Source organism: Rhinopithecus bieti, unplaced genomic scaffold (genome assembly GCF_001698545.2).
Source record: "Rhinopithecus bieti isolate Rb0 unplaced genomic scaffold, ASM169854v2 scaffold_38527, whole genome shotgun sequence".
Classification (NCBI taxonomy): domain Eukaryota; kingdom Metazoa; phylum Chordata; class Mammalia; order Primates; family Cercopithecidae; genus Rhinopithecus; species Rhinopithecus bieti.
The window spans coordinates 247732-268249 of NW_016816004.1; the positions used below are offsets into that span (position 1 = coordinate 247732).

Genomic DNA, 20518 nt, shown 5'->3' on the forward strand with positions numbered 1-20518 from the left:
GTGTGGTGGGGTGCACCTGTAATCCCAGCTTCTCGGGAGGCTGAGGCAGGAGAATCGCTTGAGCCCGGAAGGCGGAGTTTGCAGTGAGCCAACATCACGCTACTGTACCCCAGCCTGCGTGACAAAGCGAGATTCTGTCTCAAAAAAAAAAAAAAAAAAAAAAAAAGACAAATACCAGAAAACTCATCACAGATGAAGGACTTTGTTCCAGTTCGTGACACGTTGCCAACTTTGAATTACATCCAAGTCCGTGGGTCTTCTCTCTGGGGTCATTTGATCACACGTGATTACACTGCTCAGTGCCCAAAGGTTGGAGCTATGACCTGAATGTTTCTAGACAAGGAATTATTTGACAAACACATTATAAAAAGTAGTCAGAGCCATCCAAGTAAGAGGACATAAATAACGTAGGGTTTTTCCTATGGAGAGAAAAGAAGAGGCAAAAAGCACGTTCCACCTTCGTTCTCCCTAATTATCTCCTTCAAAAGATAAAAAGTACGAACACATTTGCCCTTGAAGGGCAGAGCCACAGAATTAAGGAGCTCTCTGAACACTCCGCCCCTTCTGTTAGGGACCAAACCTTCTGCTGAGCCTTGTGTCACAGTCAGTCCGCGGCGCGACACGCCTCAGTATTTACTTCTGCCGCCTGCCAGCCGGCGGGGAAGGGGAGTACCCGGCCACCCCTCACTTTAGCTCCTGCAGCTTTCCAAACAAACCAGGGAGGGATGGGAGTGTCTTCTTGGCTGTGGAAATCGATCCTCCTACCTTGTCCTGAAGCCACCCGCCGCCTTTCCTCGTCCCTCCCTTCGCGGTGATTTTCCGGTCCCGGCGCCCGGCGAGGGCGCGCCGCTGGTGTCCGCCCCGCCCGAAAGGTAGGGATTTGGCTGCGCTCCCGCCTCGCCCCCCTACCTCCCCTGGGATAGCGAGGCCCGCAACCTCCCACCACTTTGCACCTTCCTCCTCGAATTTGGGGGCGGCCGCGGCCACCGTGCAACTGGCGCCAGCCGCGGAGCAGGAGGAGCTTCCCGCGACTCCGGAGGCGCTCAGCGCAGTCGCCCGGGATCCTGGCTGGCGGGAGCCTGAGAGTCCCGGCAGCGCTGCTCCCTCCTCTGCTACCCCGCCAGATCCGGGGGGAAGGAATCGTGCCCGCGCCGCCCCTGGCCCGCGCCACCTTCCTCTGGTTTCCGCCGGCCTCGGGCTTCTGCGGCCCGATGCGGCAGGCGCCGCGAGAGAGGCAGCAGCCGGCTGGAGTGAGCGGCGCGGACTGGCTGAGAGCAGCGGCCCCCCAGGTCGCGGAGCCCGGCGCGCCTCTGCGGTCGTCGCTCCTGGGCCTCGGCGGGTCACTTTCGCCGGCCGGCTTCGCTGCGGGTTTGCATTGCCCGGGTGAGGGAGATTTGGGGTGCAGGGAGACCGCGTCCTGGGCCGGGGTCCAGGCGGCCTGAGGTCTGTGCTGCCCGGACCCTCCGGCTTTGCAGCCTCTGAGGCTCAGGGTTGGGGGTGGGGACACGGAGCGCTGTTTACCCCTCCACATATCCTGCCAGCACCAAGGAGGTGGCGTGCGGAGGCGTAAGGGGGCCATGAGCGCTGGGACCCGCGAGCCACCCGGGGTGCGCCGCAGCCACCGCCGAGAGGGCGCCCGGGAATCCTGGAGCCCCAGTGAAGGGCGGGAGGGGCGCGCAGCCTCGCGGGTAAGCCCAGGAGCCGTGGGGGCCGAGATAATCTGCTCTGGGACCCTCTTTGGTCGAATCGCCGGCGGGGTTGTGCAATTGGGAAGCCAAGAGGAGTGTCCAGCTCCTCGTTCACTATTGTTTTTTTGTAAAAGGGTCTGTACGCAAGGAGGGTTGAGGGGTCTGGAAGGTTCTGGTCTCTTACCGTATAAAGTTTTTCGAGAAACCTTTCTTCCCTCCACAGTAGAACTAGACCTAACAAAACAAGCAGCGAGGCAGTTTAGGAGAAAGGAGGACGGTGAGTAAATTGCAGTGTTTGGGCTGCTGTTAATTTTCAAGATAAGGGCGAAGCAGCTTGTCATTTTGCGGCCGCCGGTTTCGGAGATCCCAGCAATCTCAAGCGTCTTTCTTGTGTGCTGTTATTTTGGCTTAAAAGAAAACCTATGAAAAGCGACACCCAGAAACCAAAAACAAACCCAAAGCACCTTCTTTGAGGATTTTAGTAGCGGGGTTGGCAGGGGCGGTGGGGAGGAGCAGGCGGGGAGAAGAGGTTGCCGTTGAAAGATGATGTTTAAAAACACTGTGTGGGGGTAGGGATGAAAATAATATGGTGCCTGCTAGTGTATCCGAAATCACACCGATTCTAAACTCGCAAGTCCCATTTGCCTTACGAGGACCAGCTGGGTGCTATGAGTGGGTGGATAGTTAAGGAAACTGCAGAGCTGCTGGAAGCTCCTCGTGCTCTGTGGTCTGGTGTCCACGCTGACCTTTGAGCCTCATAATTCTTCGGGTTTCCAGTGGCCACCTCTTTTAGGCTAGCCCGAATGTTTGACTTTCCGGTCCTCAATCTTCCTCACCTAGCTACAGACCATAAAACTGTCTTTTTATTTACAGGGAGATGTTAAATATTTGGGAAAATCTGCTCAGGCTGCCAGGTTATTTTCCGTTTGAAAGCATGCCGATTTGACATTTGCAAGTTGGTTGTTGCTTCTCTTTTGTTTCACTAAGAACGCTTTTCATACCAAGATCTGCGAAAAAAGATGTTATTTAGTTTATTGTCTCTGAGTAAGGCCAGATTCCACAGAGGCTTTTTAGATAATGGCAACTTTGCTTATAAGAAGAGAATTTTCTAGAAAGTGTTGCCTTGGTCTGGTTTCCTAAGTTGTTCTCGTGGTCATGTAGACTGGGAGGGGAGATCTTGATTCCTTGTGATGTGAACTGTATTTTTACTATAGTTCCTCAAGTCCCAGATAGCACCATATGTTGTTTACATGGTGCAGTAAAATGGGACTGCAATTTTGACTACATTTCAGCAGATTTGTTGGAGATAGTTTGTTCTTATGCCCTAAATTAATTAAAAAAATAAAAATAAAAACCTTTGAGGCTCAAGAATAGACAGCATTGACAGAAGAATACCATTAAGAGACATACCGTTTAAAAACATCAGTCTGTCTCCTGTGAAATTGTAAATTGTAGGTGTTCTTATTCAGTGGCAGAGGACTGGATTTCACAGCTGTTTTCTTCTGTTGGGGACATTTCTGTGTTCCACATCATGTGGAACCTTATGGGAGAAGAAGTGAGTAATGCCATGTTTCCCACATTTCCCTGATAAGCATCATCTGCTAACCATGCAAACTGCCAGATGGCTTCCATGGAAATTGTGCTTCCATCCAGGATTGGGGACCAGAGATCTGTTTAGCCTGCATTTTAGGTGATGCTTATTGAGAAGGCGAAGGAAGCATGGAACTCCTATTGGGCGCCCACTCTGATTTTTGGTGTGTTTTCGTATGCTATTTTATTTAATCTTCCTGACAAAACTGCTGCAAGAAAGGAATTTTTAGCCACATTTATAGCTTAAAAAACCAAGATTGCCTTAGGTTGAGTTGCAGTGGCTCACATAAGGGTCTGACTCTACCTCTGCCTACACCATCTCGGGAATCCTCTGTAGTATACATTATGCACAAATTCTTCCATTTCCTGTGCATATCTTTCTCCTTTGCCTGGCGTATTCTCAATTTATATATACCTTGGTCTGAATATACCTTTCTAGTTATCCCCAGGCTGGGCTTCTTGAATAGGTGGTCTGTGTACTTTGCCTTCCTTGTGACAACTTGAAACTTTCACCAGCCAGGTACCTTCTATCTTCTGCACATCTCTGATGTGCCACTTAAGTGAGCAGGGGTCTGGCAAAATCTAGGAGTTTATGCTGTCTTCAATGGGCATATTCCAAAAGTCCTTTCCTTTCTGCATACATCTCAAGCTACATGTTACCTGGAAGAAATTTTCCCAGGGTTATATCCCCACCCTCACAGTTGAAATGAAACATTCTCTCCTGTCTGTCCCAACTGTGGTGGATAATAGCACACATCACACATCACAGTTTCCAATTGAACCCTTAGAGGTTACCCACACCATTGTGGGGTAGCTGGAGTTCTTTCCCCTGATGGTGACACCTCAGTACTGAATTAGCTGCAGTGTCTCAGACTTGGTCAGGAACTTGACTGTCCTATAATCAGGCTAAGAAGTGCTGAGATTCTGGCAGTGAGGTTGTGAAAGTAAAAGATAACAGGATCAGTAAGACCTGGTTTTCTTCCTTGTGCCCATGTTTCTTTTTCTTGGAGAGATTTTGGTCATCTAGGGGATTGCCCAGTTTACCTTTTACTGCCACAAACTTTCGTATCTGACCAGGGGCTTTCCTCTTCCTTGACCGCTGAGAAGGAGGGAAAGGAAAGCACCTAGCCCATAGGAGATTTTCTTAAAAACTGAAAAGCTGAAAGAAAAGTTACCTTCTCCCCTGTTTTCTTTTTCCCCTTCTTATATGCTTGGCCTAAGACAAAGTATACAGATAGCATCATTGCATACTTTATAATGTATTTAGTGCTGGGCTTTGAAAGATGTTTTAAACATTGATTTACTTTTTATTTGGTTGGGAATGGAAAGATCTTTAGGAGATGATGAGAATAAGGCCTCCAGATGAGGAGATGGCAAGGAAGCTGGAGATTCCTCCAGAGGTGGCAGGATTATTCTCACCTTCCATATGTTGTGGAAACAGGCCTGGAGTTCTTATGGCTGTGGGTCAGAGTCACTATGCTGAAAGATGGGGGCAACAAGGGAGCAGAAAGTGATTTTTTCAGTGGACTTTGGATGGTATTCCATGTGATCATTGAGGTGGGACTTCCCTAATGGTCAACCAACATTTACTGAGTGTCCACCATGTAACAAGAGGTGTTCTTGTGGCGGGGGGAGGGGGTCCAACACATGCCCGTGTTGGACACAGCAAAGCCCCTGCTCTTACAGAGCATATGTTTTATGGGGAACAGAGTCAATAAATAAGATACAAGTACACGAAACAGTGTATTTCAGATAGAATGAGTGTCACAAAGACAGTACATTACAGAGGTGTGATCGAGATGGGTATAGAGGAAGCTACTTTAGAGCAGTCAGAGCGCTTATCCGAGGAGGGGATATTTGAGCTGAGATGTGGATGATGAGAAGGAGCCAGGCAAGTGGAGCACAGAAGGTTAAGGGCATGGCAGATAGAGGTACCAGCACCTGCAAAGGCCCTGAGGCATGAGTGAACTTGGGTTGTTTGAGAAACAGAAGGTGCAGTGTGAGAAGAGAGTAGTTAAGACAACAGGTAGTGAAAAAAGAGTGCAAAAGAGGGAGTGGGAGGAGATGCAGTCAGTAAGATAGGAGGGCAGATTTTGTGGAATTTGAATTGTATTCTAATTAGAATGGGATGCCTGGAGATTTTTGATGAGAGCCTAATTCAGTCTTCACCCAGTGGTGATGGGCTTTCCTGTCTCTTCTTTTTCTTTGTTTTTGAGATGGAGTCTTGCTCTGTCGCTCAGGCTGGAGTGCAGTGGCTCTATCTCTGCTCACTGAAACCTCTGCCTCCTGAGTTTCAGTGATTCTCGTGTCTCAGCCTCCCAAGTAGCTGGGATTACAGGCATGCGCCACCACACCTGGCTATTTTTTGTATTTTTTTTTTAGTAGAGATGGGGTTTCGCCATGTTGGCCAGGCTGGTCTTGAACTCCTGAACTCAGGTGATCCACCCACTTCAGCCTCCTAAAGTGTTGCGATTATAGGCGTGAGCCACCACACGCGGCCCTTTCCTGTCTCTCTGTCTCTGTTTCTCTCTCACACACAAACACACAAGTTTCTACTCATAGTTGCCTTTTTTTCTTCCCACTAATTGGCCATAACTGATTTCCCCTCTCTTTTCCCTAGGGCAGAGCACAGGAACATCACAAAGACAGGCAGGGCTCAGAGAAACCTGTACAGTATTCCTTTTATCCTCTTGTCCTTTGATTTCAGGATGTCTCATCATCACCACTCTATTAGTATCTAGGGAGGCTTGGCACAATTTTTAGAGAGAAAATTATTTTTGAGATTCTTTGGCCCATTGTTAACTTACATACTTAACTAACATACAAAACAACTAACTTTTGGCTTTTCTGATTAACACAGTGGCATAAAACCTGAAACCTCAGGAGCCCGATCTCACATTCATTGATATCCAAGGGCTTAAAGTAAAAGGATGGAGGAAAGTCTGGCAAGCAAATGGAAAACAGAAAAAAGCAGGGGTTGCTATTCTAATTTTAGACAAAACAGACTTTAAACCAACAAAAACCAAAAAAGACAAAGATAGTGATATGGTTTGGATCTGTGTCCCCACCCAAATCTCATATTCCATTGTAATCCTCAGTGTTGGAGGTGGAGCCTGGTGGGAGGTGATTGGATCATGGAGGGCAGTTTCTAATGGTTTAACACCATCCTCGTGGGTGCTGTTCTTGTAATATTGAGTGAGTTCTCACAAAATCTGGTTGTTTAGTCGCCACCCCCCCACCCAGTCCCACCTTTCCTCCTACTCCAATTATATAAGATGTGCCTGCTTCCCTTTCACCTTTTGCCACGAGGCTTCTGTAAATTTCCTGAGGCCTCCCAGCCGTGCTTTTTGTACAGCCTGAAGAACCATGAGCCAATTAAACCTCTTTTCTTTGTAGATTACCTAGTTTCAGGTGTTTCTTTCTTTCTTTCTTTCTTTTTAAATAGGGTGTCACTCTGTTGAACCACCTGGAGTGCAGTGGCACAATCATTGTTCAGTGAAGCCTCAACCTCTTGGGCACAGGCAATCTTACCATATCAGCCTCCTAGGTAGCTGGGACTGCAGTACACACCGCCACACCCGGCTCATTTTTAAAAAAGTTATTTGTAGAGATGGGGTCTCACTGAGTTGCCCAGGCTAGTCTTGAACTTCTGGGCTCAAGCAATCCTCCTGCCTCGGCCTCCCAAAATGTCGGGATTACAGGCATAAGCCTCTGTGCCTGAACTCAGGTATTTATAGCAGTGTGAGAACGAACTAATACAGATGGGCATTATATGATGGTAAAGGGTTCAATTCAACAGGAAAACTTAACTGTCCAAAATATATATGCCGTCAACACAGGAGCACCCAGATTCACAAGGTAAGACCTATAAAGAGACTTAGAGTTCCACACAATCACAGTGGGAGACTTTAACACCCCACTGGCAGTATTAGACAGATAATCAAGGCCAAAAACTAGCAAAGATATTCAGGACCTGAACTTGACAGAATGTACCTAATAGACATCTACAGAGCTCTCCACCAGAAAATGACAGAATGTACGTTCTTCTCATCTGCACATGGCACATAACTCTAAAATCAACCACACAAATGGATATAAAACAATCCTCAGCAAATTCAAAAAAACGAAAATCATACCAACCACACTCTCAGACCACAACACGATAAAAATATAAATCAATACTAAGAAAATAACTCAAAACCATACAATTATATGAAAATTAAAGAACTTGCTCCTGAATGACTTTTCGGAAAACAGTGAAATTAAGGCAGAAATCAAAACGTTCTTTGAAACTAATGAGAACAAAGATACAGTATACCAGACCTCTGGGACAGCTAAAGCACTGCTAAGAGGGAAGTTTATAAGTGCTAAATGCCTACATCAAAAATTGAAAAAGATCCCAAATTAACAACCTAACATAACATCTAGAGGAACTAGAGGAACAAGAGCTAACCAAGCCTAAAGCTAGCAGAACACAAGAAATAACCAGTAGCAGACTTGAACAGATGGAAATTGAGACAGAAAACAAACAAAAACCAAAACAAAACAAAAGAAAACAAAACCCCCATGCAAAATGCCATATAAACAGACCTCTTGTCTTTGAGCTGATTCTATGAAATCCCCTTTCCCACACCATTAGATTGTAGTCTTAAGAGGTATCAGCCTGGCCGGGCGCGGTGGCTCAAGCCTGTAATCCCAGCACTTTGGCAGGCCGAGATGGGCGGATCACGAGGTCAGGAGATCGAGACCATCCTGGCTAACACGGTGAAACCCCGTCTCTACTAAAAATACAAAAAAAAAAAAACCTAGCCGGGCGAGGCGGTGGGCGCCTGTAGTCCCAGCTACTTGGGAGGCTGAGGCAGGAGAATGGCGTCAACCCGGGAGGCGGAGCTTGCAGTGAGCTGAGATCCGGCCACTGCACTCCAGTCCGGGTGACAGAGCGAGACTCCGCCTCAAAAAAAAAAAAAAAAAAAAAAAAGGTATCAGCCTGTTGCTTCTGACCTCTTAATGGAGTTTTCAGCTTAGGAAATATTCCATTGCAAATATTTAGGCAGGAAACCTACCTAGAAGGAAGTCTCAAATCCTTTTATTAAAATCTTATGCAACTCTAATATGTAAGAGTCCTTATTGTATTAAGGGGTGGAGGAAGCAGATATAGGGAATGTGTACATTTTCTACAGTTAGCATAGGGCCAAACAATAAAAGGAGATCATAGATTTTATTTTTTTAATTCCCTCTTTTTTGTGGATAACTCATTGCATTTAAAAACTGTCAGATGGGTTATCCAGTTGCATTTAGAGGAGAGCAGTGAGGTGATAGATAATACAGGCATTCAAGTAGGGTACAAATGCATTTTTCAAGTACATTTTAGAGCAGCGATTAAATATAATTTATAATCTTAGTTACTTGATAGATTGTGATAGTTAAAGGAGCTTTCTGTTGTAAATGATCTTGTGAGATAAAGGACATTGCTGTCAAAATATTTTTAATATTTAAAGCCGATATTTCAGGTAGATGTCAAAATGATTTAGCTAATTATTCTTGTTTTATCCCAGCTATGCTACAATTAAATGATAAATAATTGGATTTTTTGATAAACAGGATGTAAGGAGATATGTGTGTTTTCTGATCATCAGGTAACTATAAGTATTTTGCAGGTACTGAATTTTCTGGAGGACAAGTCTGACTCTCTTATTGCAAAAAACTTTTTTTTTTTTTTTACAAATTTGCTGTGTATGGCTCTTCTGCTTTAGTCATAGAAAAAAGATCATATTCTTACAAAAATCTTATATTCAAGCTCTCTAATTATGACCATCAATATTCCTGGACATATACCTTTCATAATAACCTTCCTCAAGCATGATTTTCGTTATTTTTCTTCTGCTCAAAAATCCAGAGAATTTCTCCCACTGATTTTTGAGGTTTTCTGCCATCTCATGTTGCTAACTTTATTGTCCTGTTTGACCCTGTAGCCACACAGGCCTCCTAGTGTTTTAGCTAAGGCTGTTCTTTGACACTCAGTGCCATTCTTCTTCCCCGTCACACTCTACTATCTAAGTCAGATTAGAACATGTGTTCAGTTTCCAGCTTCATGGCTTATCACTGCATGATTCTGAACAATTTGCCTAACTTCTCTGAGCCTTACTTTCCTTATCTATAAATTTGAAATAATATCCACATCACAGTAATTACGACAATGGACAAAACACATACAAATATTTGAGTATAGTTTCTGCCAAATGTCAAATATTTAATCAGTGTTATCTGCCACTATTACTATTATAACTCTGTTTTTATAGCTATTATGACAATTCTATTCTTCCTCAATTAGTTAAAAATTGACTTTCTCCAGAAAGTCTTTCTGATTGGTCTTATATACCTTTAATTTTTTCTCAGGTCTGTTTCCTCTTAGCACCTGGCTTCCCTTTGGACTATGTTAAACTACCTATGTTATTATATTTCATCATTCTTTAGTGAATAGCAACAAATACTTGACATCTATCATGTGCCAAGTACTCTGCTATTATAAAGGGATCCATGGACATATAGTAGAGGGATTCAGTGTGTGTGTGTGTGTGTGTGTGTGTGTGTGTGAGCATGCATGTATGTACATATGTTTTTAAGTAGAGTTGGGGGAAGAAAATCTGTAGGTTGAATAGAGCTATGAATGTTTCAGAATAAATTAGGCTTAAGGAGCAAAAATCATTCTCTCCAAATGTCCTTGAAAAAACTTAACATTTTAAAATCTGAGATGTGATTGTTTTGTGGTTCAAAACATAGGAACATTGTAGTTATCTCTGTCCTTGAAACAGCTTTACATGTGCTTTCTTGGACTCCTGTGTGTCATCATCCAAATGCAGGGTAGAGATAGAAAGGGAAGTCCTCCTTGAAGAACGGAATCCCAACAGATGATTGCAATTTATATCAGGGAGTGGGAATGTTGTGGGAGGGGAATTGGGGGGCAGGGTGAGAGGAGAGGGAGAACATTCCGGGCCGCAGGAACAGTATGACCGGAGGTGCTAAGACATGAACCAGTGCCAAGAAGGATTGAGAAGTGCACAAAATTTGGTGTTACTAGAGCACATTGTCAAGAGTCAAGCATTTCAGGAGATGAGGCAGGACAGGCCATAGGAGCCAACTGGAACAGACTTAGAGGCCTATGGCTTATGTATTTATATGTCTCTATAAGGCACTTAGGGAGGTAGGTCTATATAAACAATTTATAACAGGTAAATTCTGCATGTTGCTTCTAAACTTGGACTTGGGGCTTACAATATAGCATGTAATACATTCCTTCCAATTGCTGTTTTTACCAGAATATGATGAAAACATTAGTAAGGTAATACATAATTGATACTTAGCACTCTCACTTTTTATAACTTGAGTGTTTGAAGGATAGAAATGTGAAGTGTCATTGGTGAGTTTTGAGGCAGGGGATTCTGTATGAAGTTTGATAGTAGAGATGGGCTTTGACGGGATGGAGACATCCAATGAGAAGCCAAGAGGATCACTACAAATGTGTGGCCTTGAACCTTTCAGTACCTTCTTCATATATTTTCCACAGTAGAAAGCCAAGTGCTTTCTATTCACTGTTTCATTTTCCACAATTATGTGTATCATGATGTACATACACATTTTCATCAATATTTGATTTGTATTTCTTTGTTGGCATTGCAATTAAATTTTGGCTTCCTTCGCCTCTCCACTCCTTTGATTTGATATATCGATGTGTTATTCATAGCTTATACAATATCTGATGTTAATATTTAGCTCTAAAAAATTTTACATTTTTACTCCAAAAATATGTTTTCTAAGTTTGAGTGTTGTCCAGTAGATTTTAACTCTGTCTTTTTGTGGTGTTTCCTCTTCCTTGGAAATTAAGCATTAGGACACCAAACACCCTAACCATAAGAGCTCAAAATTCCCAGAGAAGAATTAGATGTGAAAGAAACAACTCTATAACTTACTTGAACTTTAATTAGCCTGAAAGTGGAATGTCAGGGAGAGGTCTGCAAGGAGGCTGGGAAAACAGAGCGAAGCAGAATATCAGCATATTTCCAGCACTGTGCAGGGGAGATCATACCCTTATTGTGGGGTCCATGTTTACTAAACAACTTTCTAATTATCACTCATGGATTTGCCTGTAGAAGTTGCCAATCTACCTGTTCAAATATACAGACTTCTTGGGCCTTATATTTTTCTTTTCTTTTGTTTTCTTTCTTTCTTTCTTTTTTTTTTTTTTTCCTTTTTGTGATGGAGTTTTGCTCTTGTTGCCCAGACTGGAGTGCAATGGCGTGATCTCGGCTCACTACAACCTCCGCCTCCCAGATTAAGCGGTTCTCCTACCTCAGCCTCCTAAGTAGCTGGGATTACAGGCATGTGCCACCACGCCCGGCTAATTTTGTTTTGTATTTTTGGTAGAGACGGGGTTTGTCCATGTCAGTCAGGCTGGTCTCAAACTCCTGACCTCAGGTGATCTGCCTCCCAAAGTGCTGGGATTACAGGCATCAGCCACCATGCCACGGTCTTTTTTTTTTTTTTTTTTTTTTCTGAGACAGGGTCTTGCTCTGTCGCCCAGGCTGGAGTGTAGGGGCGCAATCTTGGCTCACTGCAACCTCTGCTTCCCAGCTCAAGCCTCAGCCTCTAGAGTAGCTAGGAACATAGATGTGAGCCACTATGCCTGGTGCATTTTTTTTTTTTTGGTATTTTTCACGGAGATGGGGTTTCGCCATGTTACTCAGGCTGTTCTCCAACTCCTGACCTCAGAGCGATCCATCCACCTCAGCCTCCCAAAGTGCTAGGATTACAGGCATAAGCCACTGTGCCTGGCTCATTTTTTTTCTTAATTTAAATGAATTACTTCATTTCCAGTTACAAAGCAGCCTCTTAAGAATTCTGCTTCTCAGGTGAACAGACAACTCAAGTGTCTGAACCAGCAGGGCTGAGCTGCCAACTCCTGGCTGTGTAACTCCTCCCAGATAATGCCCCTCCCTGAGGTCCTAGCTGGACTTCCAAGACCCCTATTTCTTGGATAGCTCCATCTTCTCTAATGTTTTGTAGAGTTTTTATGGAAATACATCAGACATACAGAGGAGTACACAAAGCATGTAAGTACAGTTCAGTAAATTTCCTTACAGTGAATGCACCCAGGCAGGCTGCCTCCAGATGAAGAAATAGGACAGTACTGGCCCTCCAGAAGGGTACCGTGTGTTCCCACCCAGTCACTATTACTCCTCACATGTAACCACTGTTCTGACTTTTGACACCATAGATAAATTCTTTCCTGTTTCTCTTTCACATTAATTAGCACCCGGTATTCAGAATGACCTAGAACATTAGGATCCCTCTGGCTGAGGGTGAGCCTTGGGCACCTCAACGAGTGCGTAATTGGTTCAGTTGTCCCCTGCCCCACTACCACCCCAAGAGATGTTTAGAAGTCCTAATCCCCAGTACCTCAGACTGTGACCTTATTTGGAAATAGGGTCATGGCAGATGTAATTAGTTAAGATGAGGTCACACGGGAGTAGGGTGGGTCCCTCATGCAATATGATTAGTGTCCAGGTGAAGACAGAAACACAGGGAGAATGCCACGTGAAGACAGAATTGGAGTGATGCATCCACAAGCCAAGGAATGCCCAAGATTGGTGGCAGAGCCAAAGCTAGGAAGAGACAAAGAAAGATTCCTCTCCACAGTTTTCAGAGGGAGCGTGACTCTGATAACACCTTGATTTCAGACTGCTAGCCTCCAGAACTGTGAGACAGTAAATATCTGTTGTTTTAAGCTACCCAGTATGCGGCACTTTGTTTCAGCAGGTCCTAGGCGCTAATACAGAGGTTCTGTTGTGGGACTGGTGCTCTGATCCCTCTTCTCTGCATTCCCTGAGTACATTTAGTTCTTGGTCCTGAAGATGGCCCAACTGAGTAGTGCTACATCCCGTCCAAGCTGTGGCTCTCTAAACTGACTCACAAACTGCCTCTCTTGCTTCTGGTTACTCCCTGTCTGTGATGTGCCCCGGGGCAAACAGAAGTTTCATTACGATTATATTGGTTTTTCTTCACTTCTTGACTCTGCTCTTTACTACACTTTGAGATTGAGCCAGTTTGCTTCCTGACATGCTCCAGGTTGAGCCTTGCAGACCTGCCCTCCTGCACCTTGCCTGGGTCTCTGCTAAAGTGTTCTTATTCATCCTCCCAGACCCAGATTGGGGCCACACCTCTGGTGTCCAGTTTTTCCCAGTTCCCCTGGCCACAAAAACATCTTTGATAGGAAAAAAAAAAATCAGTTCACTTTATTTTTAAAATGAAATCCTGATTTTCCAAATAGTGTGGCATGTTGTAAATAAAGGCTTCATTATGCTGAACTTTGGCATATCGAAGATTCTTTCTTCTTTGATAAAATAGAAAAGCCCTCAGTTTAAAAAGCAGCCCAACAATTAGACTTTGGTTAGTAATAGGGAACTATGCAGAGCATACTAGCAAAAGATTGACTTTAAACTGCCTTACAACTTTTTTTGTTTTTTTTTGTTTTTGAGATGGAGTCTTGTTCTGTTGCCCAGGCTGAAGTTTCGTGGCATGATCTTGGCTCACTGGAGCCTCTGCCTCCCAGGTTCAAAGAATTCTCCCTGCTTCAGCCTCCCGAGTAGCTGAGATTACAGGTGCCTGCCACTACACCCGGCTAATTTTTCTATTTTTTGTAGAGACAGGGATTTGCCATGTTGGCCAGGCTGATCTCCAACTCCTGACCTCAGGCGATCCTCCCTCCTTGGCCTCCCAAAGTGCTGGGATTATAGGCATGAGCCACTGCGCCCAGCTCAGACTAAATAATCTTGAAGGACCCTTCCAAGTTTAAAATTGTGATGGATTCTTTAGTTAGTAATTAGTTAGTGGATAGAAGATGGTAGAAACTCAGGAACTGTACACTCTATACATTTAAGGAGAGAATAATCCTGAGGCACAAATATATCATGATCCATAATTTCTTTAGGTTCAAAATTCTGTCTTATGGTGAAGACTTCTCTAGTAGTAGGCATTAAACAGCACTTCTTTGCTTTTCTCCTGATTTCTAAATGGGTTTGCTACTTAACACTTCAAAAGTGAAATGTATATAGAGATATATGAAAATAAGCACTTTCAGTTTCTTTGAAAACTGAAACATTTATGTACTTAAAAAAATTTTCTGTAATCTACAACTCAGCACATCAGTTGATTTTGTTTTCTTTAATGCTTTTCAGTACAGTACATTCTCATTTAATGTCATTAATAGGTTTTTGGAAACTACAACCGTAAGCAAAACATTTTTGTTCAATGATATTTTATTGTTGATGAAAAAAATTGGTTTTGGTATACCTTACTTTGCTTGAAGCCATAGTTTCCAAGAACTTATGAATAATAAGTGAGGATTAACTATAAGGTGTTACATACACATATGTCTAACACATAAAAATAATCTTCATGTAGTAAACTTTTAAAAACTTTCTTTGGTAAAATCTATTTTTTATGTTACTATATGATTTTCATAATAACCAAGCATAATTATTTCCCTGTTGAAGGACATTAGAGTTCATAAATGGCCTCTGAAATAAAATATTTGCCATTTTAAGGTATTTGTTTTCTAAGAATTTTGAAAATAAGTATATTCTAACAGAGAACATAGTGGCAGAAAAACCCCACCTTCATCCTTTTGAGGTCCCAACTGGGTCCAATAATTAAATTGACATAAGTTAGATTAATAGGAGAAAAGCACGCACATTTATTTTACAAGTTTTGTTTGTCATGGGAGCCCTCATAAAGAAGTAAAGATGCAAAGAAGCAGTTAGAGTCAGTTACAGGCATGGTTCATTTTATTGTATTTCATAGATATTGTGCTTTTTACACATTGAAGGATTGTGGCCACCGTTTGTCCAATAAGCCTATTGGTACCATTTTCGCAACAGTATATGCTCACTTCTTACCATTGTGTTACATCTTGGTAATCTTAATACTTCAAATTTTTGCATTATTATTATATCTGTTATGGTGATCTGTGATCACTGATCTTTGATGTTACTGTTATCATTGTTTTGGGACACCACAAACTACATCCCTATAAGACAGTCAACTTAATCTATAAATGTTTATGTGTTCTGAATGGACCACCGACCAGTTTTTTCCCTGTTTTTCTTCCTCCCCTTGGGCTTCCGTGTTCCCTGAGATACAACAACATTGAAATTAGTCCAATTAATAATCCTCCAATAGCCTCTAAGTGTTCAAGTGAAAGGAGTTGCACATCTCTCACTTTAAATCAAAAGCTAGAAATAATTATTAAGCTTAGTGAGGAAAGCATGTTGAAAGCCAATACAGACCAGAAACTATGCCTCTTGAGATAGTTAACCAAGTTGTGAATGCATAGGAAAAGTTCTTGAAGAAAATTACAAGTGCTACTCCAGTCAACACGCAAATGAAAAAGTGAAAGCCTTGTTGCTGATATATAGAGTATTAGTGGTCTGAATAGAACATCAAACAAGCCACAGAATTTTCTTAAGCCAAAGCCTGATCCCAAACAAGGCTCTCTTTTCCATGAAGACTAAGGGAACCTGCAGAAGAAAAGTTGGAAGTCGTGAGGTTTAAGGAAAGAAACTGTTTCCATAACACAGAAGTGCAAGGTGAAGCAGCAAGTGTTAAAGAAGGGGCTGCAACAAGTTATCCAGATCTAGCTAAGATAATTGATGAAAGTGGCTACACCAAACAATAGATTTTCATTGTAGACAAAACAGTCTTCTATAGAAGTGGAAGAAGATGACTTCTAGGACTTTTATAGCTAGAGAGAACTCAATGCCTGGCTTCAAAGCTTCAAAGGGCTGGCTGACCCTCTTGTTAGGGGCTAACGCAGCTGGTGACTTTTAAGTTGAAGCCAGTGCTCATTTACTATGCCGAAAATCCTACAACCCTTGCAAATTATGCTAAATCAGCCAAGTGCGGTAGCTCACGCCTGTGATCCCAGCATTTGGGAAGCCAAGGCAGAGGGATCACTTGAACACAGGAGTTCGAGACCAGCCTGGGAAACACAGGGAGACCCCCCCCCCATCTATTAAAAAATAATTATCCTCAATCTACTCTGCCTGTGTGCTATAAAGGAACAGCATGGTTTAATGAATAGTTTAAGCCAGTTATTGAGACCTGCTGCTTAGAAGAAAAAGATTGTTTTCAAAATATTATTGCTCTACAGTGTTACCCAAGAGCTCTGGTGGTGTTGTATGAGGAGTTTAATGTTGTTTTCATGCCTGCTAAAACTACGTCTATTCTGCAGTCTATGAATCAAGGAATAATTTTAACATTCAAGTCTTATTATTTAAGAAATATAGTTTGTAAAGCATAGGTGCCATAGATAGTGACCCCTCTGATGGATGTGGGTAAATTCAAAGCCTTCTGGAAAGAATTCACCATTCTATATGTTATTAAGAACATTTGTGATTCATGGGAGGTCAAAATATCCACTTTAACAGAAGTTTGGAAGAAGTCAATTACGACTCTCATGGATGACTTTGTGGGCTTCCAGATTGTAGTGGAGGAGGAAACTGCAGATGTGATGGGAATAGCAAGAGAACTAGAATTAGCAGTGGAGCCTGAAGAAGTGACTGAATTGTTACAAACTCATAATAAAACTTTAATGAATGAGGATTGCTTCTTATGCAGGAACAAAGAAAGTGATTCCTTGAGATGAAATCAACTCCTAGTGAGAATGCTCTGAACTTTGTTGAAATGACAACAAAGGGTTAGGAATAGTAGATAAATTTAGTTGATAAAACAGTGGCAGGGTTTGAAAGGATTGACTGTAATTTTGAACGTTCTACTGTGGCTGAAATGCTGTCACAGAGCATTGCATGGTACAGAGAAATCTTTCGTAAAGGGAAATCACAGTTGACGCGGCAAACGTCATTGTTTTATTTTAAGACATTGTCACAGCCACCCCAACCTTTAGCAACCACCAGCCTGGTAAGTTAGCAGCCATAAGCACTGAGGCAAGATCATCCACTAGCAAAAAGATTGCAACTCAATGAAGGCTCATATGATCAAGCATTAGCATTTTTAGCAGTAAAATATTTTAAAATTAAGATATGCACATTGTTTTTTAGACATAATGCTATTACCGCACACTTAATAGAGAGTGTTGTATAAACATAACATATCCATTAGGAAACTGAAAAATTTGTAACTTGCTTTATTGTGATATTTGCTTTATTGCAGTGGTCTGGAACTGAACGTGCAATATCTCTTCAGCGTGTCTGAACTAATTTTTTATTTATTTATTTATTTATTTTGAGATGGAGTCTTGCTCTGTCGCTCAGGCTGGAGTGCAGTGGTGCGATCTCAGCTCACTGCAACCTCTGCCTCCCGATTCAAGTGATTCTCCTGCCTCAGCTTCCTGAGTAGCTGGGACTACAGGCGCCTGCCACCGCGCCTGGCTTTTTTTGTATTTTTAGTAGAGACGGGGTTTCAGCATGTTAGCCAGGATGGTCTCGATCTCCTGACCTCGTGATCTGCCTGCCTCAGCCTCCCAAAGTGCTGGGATTACAGGCACGAGCCACTGCGCCTGGCTTTGACTTACACAGTAGATTGAAGAAAGCATAATAGACTGTGAAAATGCAGCTAAATTGTGTGGGGAGGCTTAAAAGATAAGAGTTATTTCAACAAGATCTGTCGCAACATCTTGTCTTTGAAAATAAGGATGTTGCCGTTTTTTCTAGTATAGGGAGGGTATCTTCCGTGTGGGAATTTCATTTTCTGCTTCTAAGAAACAGCACAGGGTTAATGAGATATTCATGCACCTGCTATTTTCCAAGTGCCTTTAACTTAAATAGGCAAAATACCGGAATATTAATACCATAATAATGGACCTGAAATACGCCATAAACCATGCTGGCCTTTTATAGCACACAGGCAGAGTCAATTTAGCATAATTGTTTTTAACCTCTTAAAGAGTATGGATTGTGTGTGTGTGTGTGTGTGTGTTGTGTAAAAATAGCTGTAGCAAGAGAGGTTTGAGTTTTTTTCTTTTTTTTTTTTTTTTAAAGAAAGTAGCCCACGGCACATTTTAAACTAGTTGTTCTAATACTTCACCCACACTTCTTTTTCCCTCACTTTCTTCTAGATATTTTTATTCCTTTTGATCTCCTCATTCTCCTCTCTCCCTCTGTCCCTTCCTCTTCTAATGATTTTCAGAGAAATAGCTACTTCTCTCACCTCACCTCTGCATTTCAAAAGAAAGCTGTGTGTATGTGTGGAGAGAAGCTGGAAAATAAGACAGATGGTTCTTTCATTACCAGGTTACTTGGGATTAATTGAGCTGGGTATGTTATTATTTTTAAGGAGACTGAGCTGGGTCCTTTGGAAAGCCAGTTCTGAATGGCAGACAGTAATGTAATATGTACTGTTGGATTTTTTGTTTTGTTTTTGGTGTTTGGTAATTTCATCACCTGTAAAGCATTTTTAAGGACATCAGAAGTGAGTTTACTAAAATGGCATTTTCCTTAAATTTTAAAATGACTTTACATTTTTCTGGGGCAGCTAAGCCATTCTTAGAAACATACTATCTTTATGTTTTATTTCAGCATTTGCAAGTGAGGAAGCAGCACAACCCCGGGTCTTAGATGATTTCTAACAGAGAGGCCCCAGCAATTCAGCAGGCAGGGTCCTGAGTCTTTGGCAGCCTGGTCCCTCTTTAGCAAATTCTCCACCTTTGCGAACAGAGGGTCTTTAGGACACAGATTCTTAAAAGTGCAGGTAAGCAAAGGCAACACCACCATTGTCTCAAATTCCTTAAATGTAAACTTGAGCACTTGTAATGTTCTTATACAATGTTTCTCTTGTGGGTGATGTTAAAATCCCCTCTTCTATGAAGACAGGTGCCTGCTATTTTTTCTCATACTAGTTTTGTAGGCTGGGGGCCTACAAGACTGCGAATGTAACCCATGACCCTTCGGCATATCCCATGGTTGAACTTTGAGAGTCTTAAATATTATTTCTATTCTCAGTTGAATGGGCCTTCTTTGGGACTCTTCTTAGCTGATACTTAGGAGTAACAAAACTCTTAAAATTAGAACATTATATATATCACAAATATTATAGAAATTCTGCTGTTAACCAGCTTTATAACCTTGGGCAAGAGGCTTTCCCTCTTTGGGCCTTGTTTTCTCATTAGAATTAGTTTTAGTTCTCTCTCTGTCTTTAAGTGCAACAATTAATGATAGTTTCATTAAAGTACCTTTTAATTTTTTAGGCTGAGTTTTTGTACTGTTTTGGAATCCTTTGCACAGATTTCAGACATCAATGTGTAACATTATTCTGAAAAAAGATCTAGAGTTCAAATGTCCACCAGGAATGAGCTACATGTTTTACCCATGAATATATGCAGGTACTCAATGATTTATTAAAGTTCGTCAGAGGATGATTATTCTAGCAAATTTGTTTGGAGATTGTTTTGGGAAAGACACTTATTGACTGATAACATTATGCTTTAGTAGTGCCGGCAAATATGGACACTCACAATGGTCTTGTGATTTAGTCCTAGGGAACCTCTTAAGCTCTTGCTTGTTTCCACTGAGATTGCTCATGAGAGTTTCAAAGTCCTTCCCCAGCATGGTCCTGAGCCACTGGACTTGCAGAACTCTTGAGGACCTGAATCAAGGCTGGAGGTAGGGCTGGGTCCTCAGGTTTTACTGCCGGCAACATCTCAATTTAGTGGAATCTGGACTGTAATCATGTTGGTGATTTGTAAAGCTGTTTTTCCTGTCATTCTTTACAATTTCTGGCATCAAAAAGATGGAAGTATTTTGAGACTCTTTATGATGCTCCTGGACTCTAGTATGTGCTTGGGTTCAAGTCTCAGCATTGTCACTTAGTACTTGGGTATCCCGGGGGAAGTTATGACTTCTATGTGCTTTAGTGTCTTTATCTGTATGATAGGGATGACGATAAAGCCTTTCATAAAGTTTGGTTTTGAGGATTAAAATAAGTCTATGTCTGAAGCATTTAGAACAGTTACATAAGTGTTTAGTTAATTTTAACTTTTTTTTTTTTTTTTTTTTTCCGAGATGGAGTCTTGTTCTGTTGCCCAGGCTGGAGTGCAGTGGTGCGACTGTGGCTCACTGCAACCTCTGCCACCGGGTTCAAGCGATTCTCCTGCCTCAGCTTCCCAAGTAGGTGGGATTACAGGTGCACACCACCATGTCCACCTAATTTTTGTGGTTTTTAGTAGAGACGGG

General features: G+C 42.3%; 1 protein-coding gene across 20 annotated transcripts in view; it reads left to right on the plus strand.

Moving 5' to 3' along the window:
- Positions 1-398: 398 nt before the first annotated feature.
- Positions 399-20518, plus strand: part of ST3GAL6 (ST3 beta-galactoside alpha-2,3-sialyltransferase 6) — a 73085-nt gene continuing 52965 nt past the window's right edge. For 2 of the 20 annotated variants that reach the window (XM_017854268.1, XM_017854288.1), the window contains exon 1: positions 930-1383. In XM_017854268.1, coding sequence (XP_017709757.1) covers positions 1212-1383 — 172 coding nt within the window. In that variant the 5' untranslated portion in view covers positions 930-1211. Of the gene's footprint in view, positions 873-929; positions 1384-1404; positions 1689-18865; positions 19038-20518 lie in introns of those variants that run through there. The other 18 variants (XM_017854271.1, XM_017854270.1, XM_017854289.1 and 15 more) reach the window with 17 other exon arrangements.